The sequence below is a fragment of the Amphiura filiformis genome, chromosome 5, assembly GCF_039555335.1.
Source record: "Amphiura filiformis chromosome 5, Afil_fr2py, whole genome shotgun sequence".
Lineage (NCBI taxonomy): Eukaryota > Metazoa > Echinodermata > Ophiuroidea > Amphilepidida > Amphiuridae > Amphiura > Amphiura filiformis.
Genome location: NC_092632.1, coordinates 26,998,016 through 27,019,813, shown reverse-complemented (window position 1 = coordinate 27,019,813; position 21,798 = coordinate 26,998,016). Strand labels below are relative to the sequence as shown.

Genomic DNA, 21,798 nt, shown 5'->3' with positions numbered 1-21,798 from the left:
ATGTACTAGAATGTACTAGAATGTACTGGGATATACTAGAATGTACTGGGATGTACTAGAATGTACTATAATGTACTGGGATATACTAGAATGTACTGGGATGTACTAGAATATACTGGGATGTACTAGAATGTACTAGAATGTACTAGAATGTACTGGGATATACTAGAATGTACTGGGATGTACTAGAATATACTGGGATGTACTAGAATGTACTAGAATGTACTAGAATGTACTGGGATATACTAGAATGTACTAGTACTAGAATGTACTATAATGTACTGGGATATACTAGAATGTACTGGGATGTACTAGAATATACTGGGATGTACTAGAATGTACTAGAATGTACTGGGATATACTATAATGTACTGGGATGTACTAGAATGTACTATAATGTACTGGGATATACTAGAATGTACTGGGATGTACTAGAATATACTGGGATGTACTAGAATGTACTAGAATGTACTAGAATGTACTGGGATATACTAGAATGTACTGGGATGTACTATAATGTACTAGAATATACTGGGATGTACTAGAATTTATTTATTTATTTATTTATTTATTTATTTATTTATTTATTTATTTATTTATTTATTTATTTATTTATTTATTTATTTATTTATTTATTTATTTATTTATTTATTTATTAATTTATATTAATATTTATGGTTTATATGTAAATTTATGTTAATGGTATCTATATGTAAATTTATGTTAATGGTATCTTATTAATCTTATATGGAACACTAACCCTGGTAGCAGCGTACCAGGTTACCCTTGGCAACTGATGTGACAGTTTACTGCGGGAATTACCCCTTTATCCTACCGCTTATCAAAATAAAGTTTAACAAAATTTAAACCCAGACTGTAATTTACCACATAACAATTGATATTTAAAACTAATAAAATAGAAAAATATTCACGCTTATTGTTTTTTTATGGTCACAAAAATGCTTTAATACACATTTTAAAACTTTGCGCATGAATATTTACAATGAAATTTAAGAGATCCGCCGCGTGACCCAGGGCTTGACCTCTTCGTGTCAGTTTCCAACTTCAGTGATGGCTGATCAATAAACCCCGCAGTGACTGTGTACACTTGTTTATCACGCCGTGGATTTCCCGAACTTTTGGTACAACATGAAACTATGTTTTGGTGCCAAAAGTACAAGTTGACTCCTACAAGCTACCTGTCATGTTTGACATAAAAGGAAGACGATTTACAGCGCAGTTTCGTCGTCAATTCTTTGTCGAAAGTTTGGTAGCAGAAGCTGATCAAACAAATGTTGGAACAGGGATTAGGACAGATCATGCAGAGTGAGTTGTTGTCCCAGGTTGTTGTTTGGCATGTCAGAATCAGAATCAGAATCATCAAGGATATCCCGCCTATTATATTCAGGCGCACCCCTTCAAGTTCGCTGTCACAGCTGTGTTGAAGGGTCCGTTGAGCGAAGCGATATTTTTTTCTTTCCTTAAAATCTTTAGTCCATCGAGGTCTGTATAAATGACGAGTCCAATAAAAATGGCGAAGTAAGCTCATTAAAAACACATCAAAATCCACAACAAAAACTAAATGCTCATAGGGTCTACTCTAATCTAGCTCTACTACAAAGTGTAAGTTCGTGCAAAGTAAAAAAAATGTACATGCAGAGAGTTCATCGAGGCATAATACATAGCATCGATGACAGATGTGTTACATAGCCCATGTAAAACAGTTTTGTTAGTGAGAGCATATGCAATATATAATGTAATGTAATCATGCAAAAGGTTTAACCATGCCATGTGTGAGTTCATGTAATAGTAGTTAAAAGATGCAGATTATATTCAAAAGCACAGATCTACACAGTATCATGGATGATGCATATTAAGGTGCATATATTGTACAGCAAACTAAATAAACAATTTTAAAAACATGTGTGCACATAGTTTGCTGTCTGTAGCACTCATAGACGTAGTAATAATAGATACAATAATCACCTGTAGCTAGCTTTAACCTATACGATGAAACAATTACTAGATAGTGCATTAGTGGTACACGATCATGTCAGAAATTAATATTTTGTTCTGGGTCTGATTATTCGGACTAAAGTTGTTTTTTTAAAACGTCCGTGGTCGTGCCTGTGCGTATCGCGTACACGAGCGTAAATGCAAAAGCAATAAACAATCACGCTGATTGGCTGATCAACGCACTTGACAACAAGCCGGCAGACCCATTGGTCTTCGGCGCGGCGCGTAGTAGGCGACCTTGTCACTTCTACGCGATCGCAATTCACCAGCGCGTACCCGGACCACGGAAGTTTAAAGAAACCAACTTTAGTGTGAAACACTCAAAAATATGGTCCAAGTTTGCTCAGACCGATATTCTACATTTATATTATGTTTTGATGAATTACAAGTGTGCAAAAATATTTGATCCAAAACATAATAATGATCAAATGGATGCTTTATTCAAATTATTGGACATTTTTTGGTCTCGCTATAAGTTTTAAAACTCATAGCTCGACCAATATTTATGGCCTCAATCGATCCAATTTAATATCAAATTTGGTCGTTCGATATATTGTACGGAGTGGAGAAGGCTATATACATCAACTGTAAAGCAATTGATGCCAATGGGTGATCACATCAAAAATGTTGTTAAAATTGCACTTCAACTAAATTTTAGATTGTTCAGAATATTTTTGACACATCAAAAGAGCTTTAAAATAATATCCAAATTTAAAAATCAGCAAAATAAATAACAAGCATCGCAAAAAATGTCAATGCTAGTCTACCTAAAAACGATAGATGATAATATATAAATGCTTATATTTACCCCATAACGTATTTGAGATTAAACATTGACTTTGTTGTATATTTTACACCCTGCTACGATTGGTACACTCAGTCAGCAGTACTAGTGTTTATGCATGCAGGGCGTGCATAGCTGACCCCCATTCCCACACACACACACACACACACAGTGGCCAAGCGAAATATGGGTTTTTAATGTCACAAAAAGCAAGAGAATCGCCAAATTTGCAACGGACCCGCCTCACAAGCTTCAGCGCATTCAACGCTACGATAATACACTATGTTAATTTGAGATAGACAGTGACATTCATACACACATACATATTTGCAATTAAAAACTTGTGCTTTTAAACGATTCTGAATTTTATCAATGAAAATGCAGCGATGACATCATTGGGTTAACGATTTTCCAACTGCTGATTGGTTGATTGCGTCACTGTCAGTGATCTGTGCATGCACGGTACGGAATGATTTTTCGTATGGGTAAAATACACTGTGCTGTGTCAATAAAGCAACAGTGACGTTTAGTCGTTTATAGATAAACAAGTTGATTATTTGCAATAAAAACTCATGTTATTTGAACGATTCTGTATAATAAAAGTAAAGCTCACCAGTCTTCCAAAAGTTTCCTGAAAATGCTGTTATAAATTTTTTTTATAAAAACCCTTTCCCTTCGCAGATTTTTAATGGGTTAATTTGAAACCAAAACAGAGAAATTGTCCCTTATCACGTAAATCAGTCATTTATTAGCTATGTATTGTGGGTAATATATCTCGGACAGTACAGGTACCGGTATTGAGGGTAGTAAAATTCAGGAAATTTATCAATGAAAATGTAGCGATGACGTCATTGGGTCAACGATTTTCTGAATGCTGAATTGCAGATTGGTTGATTGCTTTGCTGTACAATGCATGGTACGGAATTACCTTGCACTGTGTACCGGTACTTAAAGCCTCCAGCATACTTTCCTGCCGCTTCAACCAATGACAAGCCTTTATTGTGTCCGTTTGTCTGCAATGCGCGTGCGCCACGCCGCTCAGCGGCAAGCGGCAGGGTAGTATGAAACCAGCATAAGTCTTCATCTTGACCGCAGTGAAACCTCCTTGAGAGATTAAAGGTGGTCTAGCTATATCAAAATGCTCGCCTGACAGATAAAAAAATTAAAGGAAAAAAATCCGTAAAAACCGCACTCCGCAGTAGGTTTTCAACTTGGGAACATCTTTGAGACAAACTATTAAATTAAGATGGCATAAATTAATATCTTTTCTTTTGCTGTTTACAGAATACAAAATCCTGGGCAAGAAAGGTGAGGGCACCTTTTCAGAGGTGCTCAAGTGCCAACATATCCAGGATGGAACATATTTTGCATGTAAAAAGATGAAGCAAACATATGACAGGTAAGTCGACCACCTCTCAGGTCATAATTTTGAATTCCATAAAAGGGAGCACTACCCTGCCATTTTCCCAGCAATTTTCAATGGAGATTTTTAAATTTTCACTTTTCAGAGGAGGCATTCATGCAAACGTACTTATGTGCCACTGATTCCAACAAAATGATGACAACTGCATGATTCATCAGACTTTGTATTGTAGCTGATTAACTGATATGAGAAAAAGGCTGTAAACATATTATAATGCTTTAGTGAACTTCACTTGTTGACAGTTAAAAGGATTCATTAAAAAAATCCAAAAGAGGTATTCATTATTTAATTGTCATTTTTTACATAATAGTTAACCCATCTTTTCATTGAAGATGCAAATTTACATCAGATGTAAACTTGTGAATTGCAGCACTTGTATTTTAATAATTAATTGTATTGTCGATAATGCATCTACCTCCAGTTATTCATTTTGTTTTTTAAATAAAGTTCCACTATCTGTTTAAATATGATTTAATTATTTAAATATAAACTGATTATTTTTGCCTTTTTTTCTTACAGTTTGGAGCAAGTGAACAACTTGAGGGAAGTGCAGGCAATGAGAAGACTTAGTCCTCATGATAATATCTTAGAGCTTAAAGAAGTTGTCTTGTAAGTGTGACGAACATGGTGGATGTACATTGGATATCTACATAATACTGTATACATGTAGATATACATTGTATGTTGTAAATCATGAAGTAAATTTCCTGATTGTTGAGAGTTTTGTGCTGTGCGTTGAGCATGATACATGCAAACGTGAACACACAACTGCAGGTATAAGGTGTATTGGCCTACCCGGAACTCTGAATAATTAGGATTCATTTTACATGTATGTTAGAATCGATCTGTTTTTACTTATACATTTCACTAAAGCTACAATCAGAGCATGATTTTCATAGTACACATAAAAAAATTATCTGAACAAGTTAGCTTTACTGTTACCTGTTTTTCTTTTCCCTAACTCTTGACAACAATCTTACTATAAATAGGCTAATGTTGTATCTATCTATGTATGAAGATCGAAAGGCTCCGTCAGTTTGGATCCAAATGACGCCAAATTCATACGGGAGATCGAGGAATATATGAGAAATGGACTGGTCTTTATTTGGTTGAAAGCGGTTAAGAATTGGCTGCAAAAACAGTGAAAATATGGGTAAAAACGGGTTTTTGTTATGAAAATCGGTTGACAGCCTCGCGTCACTGCAGCTGGCGGCATCGCGTCGGCGCCCAGCGTGCGTAGTCGCGACTACGCCAATCTTGCGTAAACGGCGCAGAAACCACGCGACTTGCGAGCCAGAGACCAGTGGACATGATTATACGGAAAGAAGGAAAAATAAAGGACAAAAAGGTACATCGACAGGTCACGGGATTATGATAACGGGTGAACACGTCCACTGACACGCTATGAGAGGACGTAATAAATACGGGGAAAAGATGTTAAATAAATAAATAAATAACATGGAAACGGAAAATCACAAGCTAAGCAGAAGAAACTAAAAAAGAAAATGTAAGAAGAGACAGATTGAGATAAATAAAATGTACCTTTTCAAATGATTCTACCTGTTCAGTAATTCTTCCTGTTTTAGTGAACGGTCACATTTACTCATCTAGCGGGGACCCGCGCGAAGCGCGGGTATCCCGCTAGTGAGGCAAATTTGGGCTATTTGTCCGAAGAGTTTCTTGTACAAGTTTCTTATAATCCAAATATCTTAAACTGCCTCTTGTTTACTAAAGGGTCTTTTGTGGATATGCTGTATATATAGCTGGATACCTGGATTGAATATTTGTATTGCATCTAGCAATGGCCCTGGTTGGATATCTGAGTGGAAAAAAAGGAAACAACTTCTTTATTTTGTCAGCGGACCTAACTTTAAAAGCAAATTGTACTAATTTGTTAAACTCAAGATTAGAAAATGAGGAAACTGTTTTAATGAATGTATAATATTATTTGTCATTTTCTTTGTTTGTTTTTTCCAGTGACAAAAAGTCGGGGAGATTAGCATTAGTATGTGAATTGATGGACATGAATATATATGAATTGATAAGAGGTAAGTAAACCCTGAGATAAAACTTTGTTACATGTTGTACAGAAACATGTTCATATCCAAGAAAACTATTTAAGAGCAGACTAATAATGCAAAGTTGTCTAAATACTCAGGTTATCATACAAATATTGAATGTTTATGAGTACAATATTCACGAGGTGAAATATGGACTGTTCCATTCATTTTTTCTTTCTATTGAACTAATAAAAACATTCAATGTTTGTTTTGTATAACTCGCATATAAATTCCTTTTCTTCTGCATAATTTAATAAATAACCAGGAAAACAAGACATCTATTAAATTTTATTTTTTTAGTAGCAACACCCACACATCGCGTCTTTAATGTTTTTCATGGTAGCTGCGCATGTGCAATGGAACTCGCGCAGAGTGCAATAGTCTTTTTGGTAAAAATAGCAAAAATGATAAATAGTAATTGGCCAATCAAATGACATGAATCTTTTTATGAGTTGTATAAATTTTAATATTAGGACATATGGTTGTGAAAAATAGAATACTTGCTAACTTTATTGAAGGAGGGAATGAATACCAGGATCAACAAATCAAGAGAACAAGTTGCATGTACTTTACTCATTTTTCATTATTCATCTTTGGGACAACAGTATATGTGACACGATCAAGGGAAATGAGTCAGATGTCGCTAATATTGATTTTGAGATATTGGCAAAGAAAATGTTAACATTCTTTGTTTTATATTGTTTTCAGCGATTGATAAATTGACGTAACTTCACAAAGGAAATTTGTATCAACATGGGGTTTTCAGTTTCTGAAAGCTCTAAATGTCCTGTTTAGAAACATGTGTGAAGCTCATTTTCGACCGGGGCCGACATGTGACTCATTCCCCTTGATCATGTCACATATAGCCAGCCATTTTTAATTGCCTTAAGGCTACAAATTAATTCCCTTTTGTTAGACATTCAAATTAAACCATACAGTACCAATTTTGTAAACAGATAATTGGGGTATTGTAAATATGTACTTTTCAAATTTACATTGACCTGTTTGTAGTCACAGCTGTATTTTCAAATTTTTTTAAAAGTAGACATGTACATAGTTAGTCTGCGTGCAAACCTTTTCTACTGTGTGTGTTGTGTAATGATTTCATTGCATTTTAGTGTGTTACTTGATTATTGACATTTTAATTAAGAGTTAAAAAGGTTAATTAAGAGGTAAAAAGTTCAATTAAGACCAATTGCGATTGAATATGCACAAATAGGCCTACCATGTGGAATATTGTATTTATAAGTAACCAATCAAGGATAGCTAAGGATTTATGCAAGTGAAAAATAGCACAGTTTAATCTGGGCTTTACTTTTGTGAAAGAGTAAAGCCCATTTGAGGTGGAATTTGTGTTAACCGGGAGCTACTTGCAACAGACTAAGCCCTACTTCATGTATTCTGGTATGCCAGGAGACACTGTGAGCTTAAAAAGCAGCTTCTGGTTATGTTAAACAAGATGCTATCATGGCAACGCTGACAGACATGGGCATATATCGCGAATGGTGACCACCTCGACTCGACAATTATAGGTGTGGGTTTCGCTTCTAAAATAAATACAACAAAAAAAAGGGAAAAAAAAGCGAAGTGATTTATAGTGCGCTACGCACAGGCACAACGCCTAGACGTTGATTCACAAGCCTCAGCACACTTTACAGTGTACAGTTCATAATATTTTTGTAATTTATTTTGTTTTCCTGATGATTTATAAAATTAAGTGGAAGATAAAGAATTTTATACGAATTACATAAAACAAATATTAATGTTTTTATTCGTTCAATGGAAAGGATATTTTCATTCGGTGAAATATGAACTGTTCCATTCAAGTCTAACAGTCCATATTTCTCCTCATGAAAATTTTCTTACCATTGTACTCATAAACATTCAATATGTGTATACTATCAATGTAGTTTAAAATCAGTATTAATCACTATGCTCAGTACATTACCTTCAAAATTAATTGATTCTATATCGAAGTAGTATAAATAATCACTGTCAGTTATAATTTACATCCACTTTCTACATTTTTTACAGGGAGAAGACACTATCTACCAGAACAAAAAGTGAAAGGTTACATGTATCAACTTTTGAAATCTCTAGATCATATGCATAGGTATGTTATTTATTGTGTCAGAATAGAAAGTTAGGATGTTTAAAACAATTGATGTGCGATAAAGTGCATTTTAATGTTTCAGTGCACTAGACTGGACATTTTTTTGCTATGTAGGTTTCAATCAAATTTCTATGCAGAGTTAAAGTTAATAAATTATTGATAAGTTAAAATTATTGCTAAAATTAAAACAATTGCTAGAGCATATTTTTCTTAGTAAAATAGATCAGTGACAGGATCTATTTCTTAATAAAAGTAATACATATATATTTGTCATTTAGGAAACTTCCGGATTTGTATATTATGATCTCGTTTCGTTTCATTCAATGCAGAAATGGTATATTTCATCGAGATGTCAAACCTGAAAACATTTTAATTAGGGTAAGTTATTCTCTTTTAACAACTTCTGTAATGATATAAAACTTGAATGGTGCTTCCCGTGCTCTTCTTAGTTGCATATGAAATGGCAGAATGATATGATATCAGGGGCACATCTTTAGTAGGAATTCCACTTGAATGAACGCAGCTACAATACTACTGTATTCGATCCAACAGCGATCGTATCGCATATTTCAAACTACAATGCGAACGCACAACCTTGGATACAATGCTAATCAATCACAAATGCCTTGGCATAGTCGGATTCACTTCCGCGTTACTCACACACAGTCGTACACGCTAGCGTACATCACGCAGTGTACGCAAAAAGCTGCGTTCATTCAATTGGAATTCCTACTATAGGAAAGTGGCAGAGACCCCCTGCCCCCCCCCCCTCAGATAAATATTTGTGGGTGGAATTGGGACAGAAAATCCCTCCTGTTTACCCTCAACCAAGCTAAATTGCTCAATGCCAGGCTTTTAACCTCTCAAATTTACAAACCTGGGTATGCACTTGAGTTTTTAAGTTATTGTAGGTTCCTGCATGTTATTCAAGTTCCTGAAGTAGGGTTGCACGACTTCAGTAGTCGATTTAGTACATTCAGTCTACTCTGAAGTACAAAGTACTGACGCGGATGCACACAATGTGCCGACTTTGATACCTGCAGCAGAGATGCAGCACCGCACTGTTAATGCGCTGTATGTAGCGTTGTCACTTTGTACTTCAGAGTGGACAGACTGTAGTCGCCACTGTTTGCAACTATTTGGAGAGAAAACTTTCATGCCTAAAAACACAAATCAACATGTGACTCTTGATGGCCTGAGGGATTAATCTATGGTAACAATGCAAATGACAAACGCGTCAGGTCTACCTACGGATAAACTTGCTCATTTGTATCGATGTCAAACAATGAGTTTTCCAAACTTCATGTCTTGTGTAATGTACTTTGAGGATACAATGGATAGTCGTCATTCGTCTACTATCACCAAGTCATAGCCTGAAGTCATGACTACTGCTAATAGTTGCAACTACAGTTTTTGGCAACTTTGTCATGCAACCCAATCCTGAAGTATCCAGAATTCTCAGCCATATTTGGTTTACGGGCATTCCTCTTGTACATAAACTTGTACATAACTAAACAAACCCCAAGAGAAAATGTATTTTACTGTGAAAAAATGTACTCACTTCAACATTTTCTCTCCCATTACACATGTTTCCGGTATAGATTAACAGACAGGTAAACAAGATGTGTTAACTTTAGCATGAGTTTTGTAGAGTTGAAAGGCAGTAGCTTTATGTATCAATGTTTAGTGCATGTAGCATGCTCAGTGTCAGTCAGCATACGTGTAGCATGTTTGTTACATATGCCCTCCCATGTTAAAATTCAGTATTTAATTACCATCCACAGTGATACCATCAGAGACATTGTTTACTACATGAGAAATGAATGGTTGAACCTACATTCAAAGTAGAAATATGTTTGTATATATGGAGTTCTATGGTATGCTGTTATTTATAATTTACAGATATTGCATTTTTGCTTGAGAGGGCAGATTTGTATAGTTTAGCGATGAAGCTTATAAAAGTTTAGAGACGTGCTGCATGAATTTTGACTAATACCTGTAGGCCCATACTTACTTACAAGGGTGCAGCTTTCTCAAGCCAGGCTCATTGAAACTGCAGCTAAAATATGCATGGTAACCCTCATTGGAAGGATTTCCCAGCCAAGCTGGGGAAGACTGCATCCTTATAAATAGGTATAGGGATTAAAGTAAACTAGACTTGATAGAGTTGTATTATAATTATAATATACATATATTTATTGCATGTGACTTAGCGAATATTGACATTTAAGCAAAAATCTGGACCTAACCCTAACTTTATCACTCATGAAACATGTGCAGAGGTTTGAAGTCCTTATGGTTATTACTGTAATTCCAGTATAAATAACATACTGAAATCAGCAGGTTTCCAGTGATACCTTTTAATATTCTCTGCTGGTATTATATTTTATAGTGGTAGTTGTTTAGTAAAGTTTTTGTGTGAAGTATATGTAGAAAACAACTTTTAGTATCATGTTAATGTCAACATCTTTAATTTTGAAAAACTGACTCAGATGTGACTAAAAATCAGCATATCTGCATATTTTATGTAAATCAACAATAGTTGTTAATGTGAGAAGAAATTTAGTATGAATTTAGTATAAATTGACAAGTGTGGTTGCTCTTTCTTTACACTGCCTATGCCAATAGGAATCGAGAAATAAGGTAAGAGAGGATGAAGAGATTCAAGAGAATTTAAAAAAATTAATCTGCTATTGACATTTGTACGTATGCTATCGTGAAGTGCTCGGAACGGTTTGATTTTCTTTGGTGGAAATTGTGAAAAAAATAATGACAACAATATTTTGGTTTTCATTTGATTCAGTAAGTGTGTGATATATTGGTAAAATGATCAATGTTGACCAGTATTGGAGGACCAGTCTGGACTTGGTCTTCTTCAAGTGTTATTGGACTCAGTTACACTCATACATGGTGTGGACTCAGATTCTGATGGAGCCAGACTCGGGACTGGGTGAACTCCACTCCAACAGTACTGTTGATGCTATAAATTTGAAGTACAATTTCATGGTTTTAATTTTGAAGTGACTCCCTATCCTATATGCCCCGTTTGTATAGTTTGCATAATATTTAGAATTCCTAATATTTGCCTTTTCCCCAAATGAAATGCTTTAACATTAGTTTACATATAAGTAATCTAACTTTCTGACATATACTGTAGTATAGGTGTTGACAAGTTACTAATGAAATAATTAGCATATAGCTTGTAGAGTAACAACTGTAGTGTCTAAATCACCTTGGGTGTATTTCACTAAACTCTGAATCCTTCATAACTCAAGCAACCATTTGCCAGTTACCCTTTTACTTGCTGTAATTTTACAAAGGGTCCATGTAGTAAATCACTGTTATTTACGAAGGATCGTTGTCATAAATAAATTTATTGAAATGGATTTTAGAATGAGTTGTTAGTTATGATTGATTTTGTGGCTTATGAAACATGGTAAATATTAGTGAAATTAACCCACGGTCTAGATTAGGCTTTAACAATGTAGCTTTATTGCAGCACTGCTTGCACTTTAAAAGTAGACTTGTACTGAAAATTAGATGGAAATACATGTATGTACTCCAGATTAGCTTATTGGATCCCATCATGATTATATCACTGCCTCATGCGCTAAACTACATTTATGGCCTAAACATGAAGACAGATTCTGATATGCTAATTGAATCCCGTCATCATCACATGGGCACCTCATTTGCCAAAAAAAAAGAAAGAAAGAAAAGCTGCGTAGCATTGTGTGATGCAGACATGACCTAGTTCTTCATAATGTGATCGGTTGGCCAGTGTGAAACGTACGTCTTTACAAAATGTGTAGCAAAATTTCATCATATGACTTGGTGCAACATATAGTTAATTTCATGTATGCAGTGAATAAGCATATCAGTATGTGCCAAAGACCTTTCCTGAATCAGGTAATTCTAAGGATAATATTGGACAATATAATGAGTTGTTTTGAACAGTCTACCATATTTATCAAATGTATTGAGGTATATTACTGATCTATTTTCTCACTCTTTTCTCTCTTTTTCTTTGAACAGGACGAGATATTAAAATTAGCAGACTTTGGTTCATGTCGTAGTGTGTATTCCAAGCAGCCATACACAGAATATATTTCAACTAGATGGTAAGCATGCCATGTTTCTTTCCAACACTTAGAGTCTAAATGAGATAGAGCTGTAAAATACTCTCCTAAATTTCAAAGGAGACTTGTAGCAAAGAAACAAATCATTGATCATACTATAGTCATGTCAGAGCGGACACAATTGAATTTATTCGAAGTAACAACATTTATAAAAAATAATAAAGATAACAATATTGCACAAATTTTTTACATCTTAAAAATTACATTTGAAAATACGATAAAGATAAAAAGATTACACTTCCAAACAAAATGTTCTTAAAACAGGATCACCCATGAAAGTCATAAATAAATAATAAATTATTTCCAATGGGGTCCTTGGAAGGGGGGCTAAAATTGAATAAGGCAGGTATGCCGTATACAGATGCATCGGTAGGATTGTAGATCAAATTATTTAGATTTTTGTGTGACAAATCCAATAAAATGTACTCACTGACTTGAGCTTTCGCCATCCAGGCTGATGGCTTGATCACAAGTGATCTGGTCCACTGCATTTCCCGCGGTGTTTGGATGCACTCTCACTCCTCGGGATCAAAGTTTGTTTTAGCAGTGCATCAAATGTACACCATGTATAAACGTCATAAAAATGAAATAAGTTACTCTACTACTGTTGAATTGCACATACAAGAAATAATGTTGAATAAAACCTTAAAGGCCTACATGGTTTTCATGAAGCTCTCATGCATGGCTTGTGTCTGTGTTTCTCATGTTACCTAATAGCCTATACTAATTACTTGCTTTTGTTTTACAGGTATCGTGCACCTGAGTGTCTATTAACAGATGGGTATTATACATATAAGATGGATTTATGGAGTGTTGGATGTGTATTCTTTGAAGTTTTGAGGTATGTGTGTGCATCAATGACATTAAGGATGATTACATTGTAGACTACTTAAATAAGTAAACATTCTCATTGAAGTTGGGTGATGATTTTTTAGTCTGTAACAAAATGTTTGAGTATGTGTGTATAAAACTCCCAGGCATGAGAATTTTCAGTTAAAAAACTGAATTCAATTTTTTATAGTCAAAATTTCCACAACTTTATTGGTTTTGGTACTTTTTGCCCAATTTCACATGCATGTTCAGTTTTTTTAGGAAAGTGCAGTCTCATCATATGCCTAAACTCCTTATTGGATTTGATCTGATAATTTGACAGTAAATTAATCAAACTCAAAAGGTAACAAAATTTCCAATTGCACAAAATTTGACCGTTGACCAGTGTATTAAGATTTCTTTAGATGCACGCATGGCTTGATCAGTCACAGTATTGTAAATTTTACTTGGAACTTTTATGAAGAAGTGAAGTAACCCAGGTCATTTTTAAAGGCAAAGAGTCTAATAAAAGCACTCCAACCATAGCTTGTCTTTACCTTGCTGTTGTAACAAAAGTTTGGTATTAAAACCATCCAAAAAGGATTGTCAAGATGCAAGTCTTACAAAATGACTGATGTAAAAGTGTGTAGAACTTGGCCCGAGTTGTGCCAGCTTGACGCAGGCCGGGAATGGGGGAAGTGTGAGCCGTACATGTATTCCTCTCCTATAGGGTTGTTCTTGAGTTCCTAGGGGAATATCATTTGAAACAAACAAACAAAACCATATTACATTGTTAATAATATATGATAAAACATTAGCCTGATCCATCTAGCAGGTAATTATGAAAATTGGAGTTATTAGCATTATAATGCTCAGTAATCAAAAACTGCTGGATATTATTAAATCCCTATCATAGTAGCATGCTTGGTTGGAATTTTAAAGAATTTTTATAAGGCCATCTTAATTCAATAGTTCATCTCAAAGGCCCGTACGCATTAGTAGAATTGCCCCCTTTTTGCGTCTTATTCAGTTTTTTCCGCTGTTTGATTTTTTTTCAAATCCACCACACGAAAAGCTACAAAAATCTCACGTCAGATATTGCCAGACGTCAAAATAGCCTAAATCGTAAAGCTCAATAAAACCCTTCTTCTTAACCACAGTAAAACCTCCTTGAGAGATGTAAAGGTGGTCTATTCTTGTCGAACAAATAGAAAAAGTTTGTCCCACAGATGAAAAAAATTAAAAGTAAAAAAAAAAACCTCTTAAAAATGCATTCCGCATTAGATATTTAACTTGGGAAGGGCTTTGAGACAAACTATTAAATTAAGATGGCCTAATGCCAAATTTCTTATGCCATTTATTGTTTGTTTGCTCCCCATTTTTGCCATTATTTCAATTTGACAATCGCAACCTTTGGTCTGGTTGTATCAGATCGCATAGTTGTTGTTTTTTTCTACAGGAACTGTGTATCCATAGGGAGGGGCTAAAAATACCCTGGTGATCTGGTAATAAGCATTGCTTAATTTGAATTGGGTATCATGACCTCATTACATAATTTTGATTAATTACTTTAATGTAGCTTTTTTTTTTAAACTCAAATTGAGAAGTTGTAAATGATAGGGCAGTACCAGATGCCTAAATATTATAACTAATGATGACAAATTGTGTTAATTTACAGTTTACATCCATTGTTTCCTGGTGCTAATGAAGTAGATCAAATAGCAAAGATTCATGATGTTATGGGAACGCCGGATTCTACCATCTTGAATAAACTCAGAAAGTAAGTTGTTGTTTTTAAATGATTTCTCAATTCACTGCCCATTTTGCTGCTCTATATAATTTACAACTGAATACTAGTTAGCCATGACTAAAATTTTGGCACATATCAGCCAGTAGATTCATGCAAAGATTCTTTTGACAAGATTTTGCACCACTTTCTTCGATACCATGTTGTATTTCGTCGGTCACAACACATAGTGGCATACGTGAAGGACAAAACATGTTTCAAACTTTTCTGTTTCACATAGTGGCATAAAGGTTTAGAGCTAGCTACATCCTAGAATAGTTATTCCTTTTCAACTATTAAAGATACAGTTTAATAGTTTGACATTTTTAAAAACTTTAATTTCAAATGGAATAGGGCCACTGAGAGATAACAGTGGACGAGTATCAACTCGGTTATTAGTAGCATATCCTTCAAACATGTTTTGTTCGGAACCGTATTTTGTCCTTCATGTACGACACTATGTGTTGCGACCAACCATTTGTATACTATTGCAATTGCATCTCATGCTTGGAATAACAAAAATAAGAGGTATTAAAAAGTTTTATTTTATCAGTTTCAAGTGAAAGAATGCATCTTAGATTTAAGTATCAAAAAATCTCAAATTCAGGCATGGACGAATGTGTCTCCCATTACCTGGCCCTTAAGACAATTAAAGTAGGCCATAGTAACATGACATGGACGTGTATACATTACTACTCATTAAATGACCTCAATCAACATGAACCAACTGTTTTTGATCACACATAATTTTCACCAGACAGATTTTTAATTCAATTGACTGGTAATTAAATAAACATGCACCATTAAACAATTACTTATTTCAACTGTGAATTTATTTGTTATTTAATTTCACTCTTAGGCTGCAATCAAAGTATCAATTAAGCATGTTTTGTTTTGATAAAAGTATCCAGTAACACCCAATCAAGGAGAATTGGTAATGTGAAACTACAAGTTGTTACAGTGAGTTTGTAGGCAGGACTTCATTAAGTACAAGCTTTTATTGCTTGATTTGCTGCAAAACAGGATGCCCATTGTTTTCATCCACAGTGTGTTATCTGGGCCAAAAAACAAAGTTTGTCTCTTGAACATATTGCTAAGTAGCTACATGTGTGTGAAATGTTTTTTTGCACAAGCTATGCATATGCAGGATAACAAAAAATATAGTTTGTGAGACAACCGGGGGTATGTTATTGGTATATATAATTTAGTAGTTGGCAATGACCCTCTTCTGTACTAATAGAGTTAACCTATGTCGGACATTTTAATATGACACTACGATACATAAAGGATAGTCAAATATAACACATGTATGGAAAATAGTAACTGGTCAAATAATGTGTTCTTCAATACATCTTGTGTCTGATCACTGTATTGTACAGATTAATAACTACAATATTGAAAGTGTGGGAGACAATAATTTATTCAAGTATATGTGTACACATTCAAGTTGGATGTCCCCTGACACCCATGTGTGTAATTTATATAAAATAGCTTAACTTTTATTCTTTATTGTATCACTACAGCAAAACAAGAGGAATGAACTTTAATTTTCCAACCAAGAGAGGAACCGGGATAGAGAAACTACTACCTCATGCTTCTAAGGAGAGCATAGAACTAATATACAAACTGTGTACATATGATCCAGATGAGAGGATATCAGCTAAACAGGCTCTCAAGGAACCATACTTCAAGGAACTCAGGTGAGTGAAATCTATTATCCTAACTTGTAACTTGAGATAAATAAAAGAAATGAAAAAAGAGGAACTTAAATTATTTTGTGAAAAAGAAACAAGATTAAGACAAACAAAAACCAAACTTAGGGAATATTTTTAGACAGAACTTTTTTAAAAGATCATCTTTCGAGCTTGGCATGGAAAGACTTTAGAATAATTGTCATCCCCTTATGAGATCAGAATTAGGTTAGCCTTTGGACAGGTTTAGAGCTAGGATTAGGATTGAGAGGTTAAGGGTTATGTTTATGGTTGGTAACCACTTTTCTAAAGTTGCGCCCTTGGCAGCTCTGATCAAGTTTATTTTATGTACCCATTAAAATGAAGTAATGTGAAGATATACAAAGGCAAAATGATGATGAGTGAAAGAAAGAAGATCTTGAAGATCTCAAGAAAATAGCTTAGGAAGAGTTCAAAGACAAAACAATAAGCATGGATGACCACTGCTTAACAGTGATTTCTCGTGTGTATGTATTCAATTGGATGTGCACATAGTTTATAAAAGCAAGCACAAAGACACAAATATATAAACAAAAATAATGTATGAACAAACACACAAATGTATGTGACATGAAATTACTCTGCCCCTTTATTCATGGTTGTAAATAGTAATAAGTACAAAAAATGGTATAAAATATCACCAACCATAGTTTCAGATTTAGCCATTATGTACCCGTATTCGACCTAAGCAGCGAAATTAAAATTATGAAAGAAAGTTACAAATGGGAATTATACATCATCAAAATCATCAAGATTTAGAAGGTAATTTAATTCAGACATTTGATGGGATTAGCTAGTTGTACAAGTGCATAAATAGAGCGTGCTTAGAGAGTTGTCACTATAAAAATTCTGTAGAGGGCGCTTAAGTGGATCGAAAATGGTAATTATCTAATGAGATTGTGTTATCTTCTTCTATATCAATACAAGCATGTTCTTTAAAATGTTATCCAAGATATCATGGCCAGAAAAGTATCCCAAATTCCTGAATCTTATCTTGTTAATATTGACTTAGATGTATTTTTACTACAGCAATCACATTTAAGCAAATAAACCAGCGTCCCTTTTCCTTGTTGCTCAGGTGTTTGACGTCATTTTATGATCACCAATGTTTTCTATTCATGTTGACATTTGTAAAATCATTACTGAAGTTGCAAGTGTCAATCTGATATTAACATGACTTGAAAATAGGAAATACAAAATATGGGTCAGAAGATGAGTTAGAAATCAGTAAAAAGGTTGACAATAATCATTATTATTCTCATAGTTTTGTGTAAAACTTGTTAAATTCCTTGTATGAAAAATCTTATTTATCTTGTCCGTTTGACTAGAACAAACAAGCTTACGACTTGATACTCTTTGTAACATGGATGTTATCAGCACTATTTGCTTTACACTAACCTCCCCTGTCTGTAGAATGGTAGAGTCCAAAACTTGATCACCGAATCAGGAGACCCAATACTAATTGCATCAGGCTCCTGAGCAGGGGTTATAAAGAACCAAGTATACACATTTAGTTTCAAGGAACTTTATATTATGTTGACTTGGATATATATTGGCTGTTGTGAGGAACTTAACTGCATGTTCTTGGTTTAATGTTTTAAAATTTGAGTGATTTTGGATGCAAAGATGTAGTACACCATGAGGGATTTTACTGGTCAGTATGTATACTTCTGTGGAATTTGTTACCTGGCTTTATAGCTACCATTATCATCTTACAATGGGATATGAGGTTGATTTGATAACCTTGTATGCGAGGTAAGATAGGAAAGGGTAATGTTGATTTGTTGTACATATGATATATGCAGCTTAAGTTTCAAGAGGTTTTGATGCAGTCAAATCCTAGCTGATGCTATTTGGGGGGGAGGGGGTAAACTGCTTGTGAATGATCATGGGATTATTCAAATAAAAACAGCTTTTCATAAATGATAGGGTAAAAAGCACTAGGGGTTTTCTTGAAAGAGCGAAGGAAGAATAGGAAGAGGGAGAGAATGAAAAAAAGAAGAGAAAGGAAAAGAATAGTTCCAGTTTTAGTTCCGATCAATTGATCTTGAGATGAAATCAAACTTACATGTTTTGTTGAAGTATTGATATCAGATGAACCTTTTACAATTGTTATGCAAATTCAACTAAAAGGGGTATGGTCAAATCTTTTCATGTTCTGTTTTTTATCTACATTGATTCGAGGCCTACCATTAAAACAACATGTTTCCAAATTTTGAGCTGTATTGCTCCTGCAGGTTTGATATGAAGGGCAAAAATGTGTATAACAATGACCCATGATAGGATAGTGGATACCATTCAGGTAACTATTTGAAAATCACACTCCCTGTGTAGGAGAATAAGGGCATGTCTGCCGTAGGAGGTGTATGGGTTTCAACTGGAATAGCCCATAAACCTTCAAGGGCAGGGTTGCCAGAGCTGCGATTTGGTAGCCCAATTTTGAAGATTTTTCACACGATTTTGACAAATTCCTGTCCCATAGAAATCAATGATTTTAAAAGAAAAAAATTGGTTGACTTTTCAACATTAGCTCTTGCGAGTTCTGGTAGTTTCCGGTCCCATAGAAACCAATGGTTAAGTGAAAAATTGGGTGACTTTATGATTATTTGACCCGTGATTTGGGCTGAAAATTTTTGACAACACTGTATACTGTTCAGGGGCAAGTATATGCATTAATTCAGATTCCAATATTTATCAGTATGTGGCTTGGATAGTTACCTGGCAAAATCAACAAAGCATCACACCCAAAAGTTACCACTCTATGTTTTCATCAAACTTAATCAAAAAATAACAAAAGTCAAAAGTTCTTGTTTGAGCGTAAACACTCACTGAATAGAGATAGATTTGACTATTGTTAAGATGTTTACCAATCCTTCTATTTGGTTGTTTTGGTAGCTTTGTTTTGATACTTGTAATAACTCTTCAACTTTAGAACCCTTTGATGTTTTGTAGAAGAAACCCTATATAAATACAAATTGATCCTGCTTTTCCATATTAGATATATTTATTTGATTAGATTTGAGACTTAGTTTTGTGTGTATTTTAGACTGAACATGTTCCTAATAATCGATCAACTCTGTCGCTATGTTACTGTCCTCGAAAGTGGTAACCATAGAGCTAGATATAGGTGTTTAACTTAGGACATGCAATAAAATACAAATCAGATGTTTGATGGTTGTAAAATGCACCGTGATAATGATCATGATGAGTTTGTCGCTTGGTGTGTTGGTGGGGTTTAGTGGGCAGCAATACAATCCTGTTGGATCGGTAAGTCCTTGCCAATATAATGTTTTGTACCCCATAGAGTGTTAAATTGTAGGCTATAGATTTCAGGAGTAATCAGATCAAAATGACAAAAGGTTAGATTGAACAAGTTATTTACTTAGTAAAGTTCAATTCATATGAAACCAACAAAGAGTTGTGTTTTCTCTTCTGTCTATTCATGTTTTGTATGCCAATTTGTCTCATACCATGTTATAGACCTACTCCCTATTCCAGAAAAATACAGCACTAATATTTTGGGATTAAAACAATCCTGTTTTGCCAAATGAAACATAACTCAATCGTAATCATTTAGTTAGTTCTAACTGACAATGAAACTGACCACTGACAATGAAAGTCAAATTCTAAGATTTTTGCAATTTAAGGGAAAATGAACCAAAACATGTAATTTTGCATTACAATTGCAGTCACAAAATTCAAAATTTAATATCTTATGTTATTTTTGATTATTGGTCATGAAAAAGATTAGAAAATGTGTTTTCCAGAAATTAGAATGCATAACTTGAAATTAGTCTTTGTACAAATTTTTGCAATTGATTGTCATTACTCATAGCATATGGAAAACACCCTAAAAATGCATGTTTTGAGCCCTTACTTCCAAAATTGGCCAAATATCAAAATTTGATTTTATTGGCAGTTACAAGTAACTAAAGGATTAGGATTTAGCTATGTTTGATTGAAAAAACAGGATATTATTTTTAATCCAAAACATTTATAGTCGGGCTCTCATTCACGCTCGGATGGGAAATAGTGTTCACTTTATGTTTGATACGGTTTCTAGACTGAAATTTTACGAAGAACACGCTCCCGTAGTCCACTTTAATTAAAAATGTGCCCAAAGTGCTTTTTCCGGGGGGTGCCCCTACAATGGGGGTCAAAATTACTAAAAATGTATTCTAAGGCCAATGGTGGTGATTTTGGTGTCTAAATATATGTTTATGGACATGAGAAAGTCATTTAGACAGTTTACTAAATCCAAAATGGCTTTCTTATGTTCCAAAATTCAAAATGGCGGCCAAAATCGTGAATTTTAGCCAAACTTATTTGAACGGCTTTTTCAGGCCGATGGTGGTGATTTGAGTGTCTATGAATATGTCTGTGGACATGAAAAAGTTATTTACATAGTTTATCAAAATCCAAAATGGCTGCCAAAAAAAAAAAAAAATTCAAAATGGCCGCCAAAATGCCGAAAATTATTCTAACTTATTTGAACGGCGCTCTCGGCCCGATGGTCGTGATTTGGGTGTAGGTATATGTTTGCGGACATGAAACAGTCATTTATATTGCTTATAAAAATCCAAAATGGCTGCCCTATGCCCAAAAATTTAAAATGGCGGTCAAAATGTCGAATATTAGTCAATATCATTTGAACGCCATTCTCAGGCCGATGGTGGTGATTTTGGTGTCCAGTTATATGTTAGGGGACATGACAAAGTCATTCAGCTAGTTTACAAAATCCAAAAAAGTTGCCCTATCGTCCAGAATTCAAAATGGCGGCTAAAATAGTGAATTTTAGTAAAAATTACTTGAAAGATATTCTTAGGCCGATGGTAGTGATATTGGTGTCTTTGTATATGTTTCTGACACATAGGCCCCTATAGTGTACATGACCAAGTCATTTAGATGATGAAATCTTAAATGGCTGCCCTATGCTA

The 21,798-nt window shown here is 34.5% G+C and overlaps 1 protein-coding gene across 1 annotated transcript in view; it reads left to right on the top strand.

The window, feature by feature from the left end:
- Window positions 1–990: 990 nt before the first annotated feature.
- LOC140152894 (MAPK/MAK/MRK overlapping kinase-like) overlaps window positions 991–21,798 on the top strand; it is a 31,761-nt gene continuing 10,953 nt past the window's right edge. Inside the window, exons 1-10 of the mRNA XM_072175424.1 lie at window positions 991–1,326; window positions 4,085–4,199; window positions 4,743–4,832; window positions 6,201–6,271; window positions 8,318–8,396; window positions 8,726–8,774; window positions 12,432–12,517; window positions 13,284–13,376; window positions 15,024–15,125; window positions 16,655–16,831. Of these exons, the coding sequence (XP_072031525.1) occupies window positions 1,293–1,326; window positions 4,085–4,199; window positions 4,743–4,832; window positions 6,201–6,271; window positions 8,318–8,396; window positions 8,726–8,774; window positions 12,432–12,517; window positions 13,284–13,376; window positions 15,024–15,125; window positions 16,655–16,831 (896 nt within the window). The 5' untranslated portion in view covers window positions 991–1,292. The remainder of the gene's footprint in view (window positions 1,327–4,084; window positions 4,200–4,742; window positions 4,833–6,200; window positions 6,272–8,317; window positions 8,397–8,725; window positions 8,775–12,431; window positions 12,518–13,283; window positions 13,377–15,023; window positions 15,126–16,654; window positions 16,832–21,798) is intronic.